Raw genomic sequence first — 2,824 nt, forward strand, 5'->3', positions numbered from 1 at the left:
TAATTATAATTAAAGTAATCGTAATCGCATACACATGAGGGAAATAATGCATAGTAAAAATGAATACTTTATATTTGATTATCGTTTAAAAATGTTCGTATTTAAAAATAATATTTTCATACAAAATTTATTACGCACGTATTTTGCTGTCCACATCTGAGTATGTATATATGGATATGTAAAGTGCACATACGCACCCCAAGCATGCAGAGCGCCACTCTGAGAGCGGTGACAACACACACACATAGATAGTACATACATGTTTATCCGTACAAATCGCGTGCTGTGGTGTTGATGGATATTCAACATTTGAAAGTGAATTTATATGCCTGGGTGTAGCTGAGTGCGCAAAGATGCTTGCCACAAGTTGTTGATGTCTGGTGATGGTCAGGTTCGAATTCCACTGCAGGCAACATGCAAATAAATTTTTTTTTTTTTTTAGTTTTTGTCTTGATTATTCACTTCACAGATGCTTTTTCACTACGAACGCGGTCATTTTAATATGCGCGTAATTGAATTGGATATTTACCAATATACAGTACTTTCGTTGACGTTTATAGTAAGATCAATTACGTTTCTATTTGATTTTACTATTTTTTTCCCTCAGTGTATAATTTAAGGATTACAATTAAGCAATCGTAATTAAAATGTAATCGTTATCAAAAATTAGGTATATCTCCCAAGTTTTTATAATCATGGAATGGCCTTTGTAAAGCCCAGATTTTAAACTGGGAAGAAAACTTATGTTTGAAAGTGCTACTGTCCAATTACGGAAATGCGCCCAATCGCATGCAAGACCTTGGGCATGGCGTTGAGGAAAACCTGTACGCAATCTAAACAGATTTCCTTCAAAAACTGTGTGAAAGTATCCCAAGGTGACAATTAAAGCTAAAATATTCAAATTGGTTATGGCCAATTTATTAAAAGTCAAGCAAATGGTAAAACTTTCTATCGGGTGCAAAACTGGAACATGCTAGTTGCTACGTTTTTTTGCAATTTTCTTCTTTATCTGCTTGTATTAATGATTATTTTTATGGCCTTCTGATGAAATAAACATTGGAAATGTGAAATCCGAAACTAGAACACAAAAAAATCTTAATATATTGCGAATATATCGCAAGAAAATTCACATTATGTATTACTGTTCAGGTTTTGATCCTCGGTGTATATGTTGAGTTTTATAGAAAAAAATTACACCTAATGTAGCAGGCGGAAACTTCATATACTCAGCGAAGTGGGTGAGGGAAATCTAATATTTAGTAAAGACTCTTAATATTTAAATAAATGGATGTTTACCATTTTCATTCCGCTGTCCTGGGTTTTCGTGTCCATTCTGATATTCCAAGGGGATAGGATAACTGCCGCCCGGTACCGATACTACTGATGAAGCCACGTTTGGGGAATTTTGAGTGGTAACAGGTGCGAGATTACGGGCCATCAGTACAGCGTTGGCGTAGGGCAACGATTGCATGCCGTAACTTTGCTGTGGAATGTCTTGCGGTCGTAGAATATGTGGTGGAAAATGTGTATTGCCTGGATAGCTAACTGCACCGTATAACATTTGTGCATTTGGCACGCCTTGATAATCTAAACCCGCCATTGTTCTTACCATTTCTGGCACACCACCTATATAACCTCCAGATACGGGGCCACCTGATAGTCCCATATGATCATCGCGCATAAGCGAATGATACAGATTGATTGCGTCCACCAAATCACTGGATAATTGCGTTAGTTGTGCATGCTTGCGATCAACACGCTCCAACTCTGCATCAATAAGTGGTCCCATTTGATGTACTTGCTGCTCTAAGCGCAGCATTTCTTCGCTATCTTGCGAAGGGTCTTCAGGGCTCGCTTCGTGCAGAAGATGCAATAGACGGTCAATCTTTACTTCATCGATTTCGATTCGTTGTTCGGCAACTGCCGCTGCGGCAGCCTCAGTCTTTAATTGCAATGCTTTGGTATCATCTTCAAATTGCACACCCTTTTTCGTTTTATTGTGTTGATTGATATCTAAACGTTCCGGGTCAACAGACAAGTCAGCGGTTACAAAGTTCGATGGAAACAAACCTTCCCCGCGTTGATTATAGCCTTTCCACCAATTCAGATCGGAGTCATCTAGTACATGTATAATCTCGCCAGAAAAAAACGTCAATTCATTCTCTTCAGCCGCTTCAAAATCATACAAAGCCCGAACTTTACGCGGTTCAGGTTGTGAATTGGCGGAGTTATTCGAAGTCCCTCCTGCAGTGATGCTAGCCATTGATCCAGATCCAGAAAATGATGGATATAATGATTGCTATGAAATAAAGTTTAAAAAATATTAATTTTTGTAAAGAAGTAAAAAAAGTTCATATTTAAAATGTGTCATGGAATTTTTCTTATAAGGCCCTATCGAGCATAATATGTGAAAGACAGTAGCCCTTCATGAACCAACTGATTTAATCTTATCAGTGTGATAAAGCAAATCGATTTTAAAGCGGCTTTTGATAGCGAGAAGATTTCTAACAAAGATGAGAAGCTGCCTATAAGACGTCATGTCCAAATTTGGGATCCCCGCAAAACTAATAGCTGTATAGATGGACGTGGAGCATAGGCATCTGCTCCGTTCATATTTGGAAGGACCTATTTTTGCGCCGTTTGAGACCAAGAGAGGCTTTAGACAAGGCGATTCACTCTCGTGCATCTTTTACAATCTCATGCTGAAAAGCGTAATAACATCTGGCAATCTGAATCGCAACGGCACCATATACAGCAAAAGCACTATGCTGCGCTCGAATGCAGATGATATTGACATATTCGGGACGCCAGCGGCCACTTTGGG

General features: G+C 38.6%; 1 protein-coding gene across 1 annotated transcript; it reads right to left on the reverse strand.

Moving 5' to 3' along the window:
* Positions 1-361: 361 nt before the first annotated feature.
* LOC118750318 (signal transducing adapter molecule 1-like) lies at positions 362-2,298 on the reverse strand (the record flags this gene model as incomplete). Its single annotated transcript, XM_036485036.1, has 2 exons — positions 1,297-2,298; positions 362-403 (listed from the first exon to the last, which is right to left on the reverse strand). Coding segments are annotated over exons 1-2 (1,009 nt in total), but the record flags the coding sequence as incomplete, so codon positions are not given.
* Between the last annotated feature and the right edge of the window lie 526 nt (positions 2,299-2,824).

This window comes from Rhagoletis pomonella, unplaced genomic scaffold (genome assembly GCF_013731165.1).
Source record: "Rhagoletis pomonella isolate Grant_MI unplaced genomic scaffold, Rhpom_1.0 Rhpom_scaffold_00204, whole genome shotgun sequence".
NCBI classification, from domain to species: Eukaryota; Metazoa; Arthropoda; class Insecta; order Diptera; family Tephritidae; genus Rhagoletis; species Rhagoletis pomonella.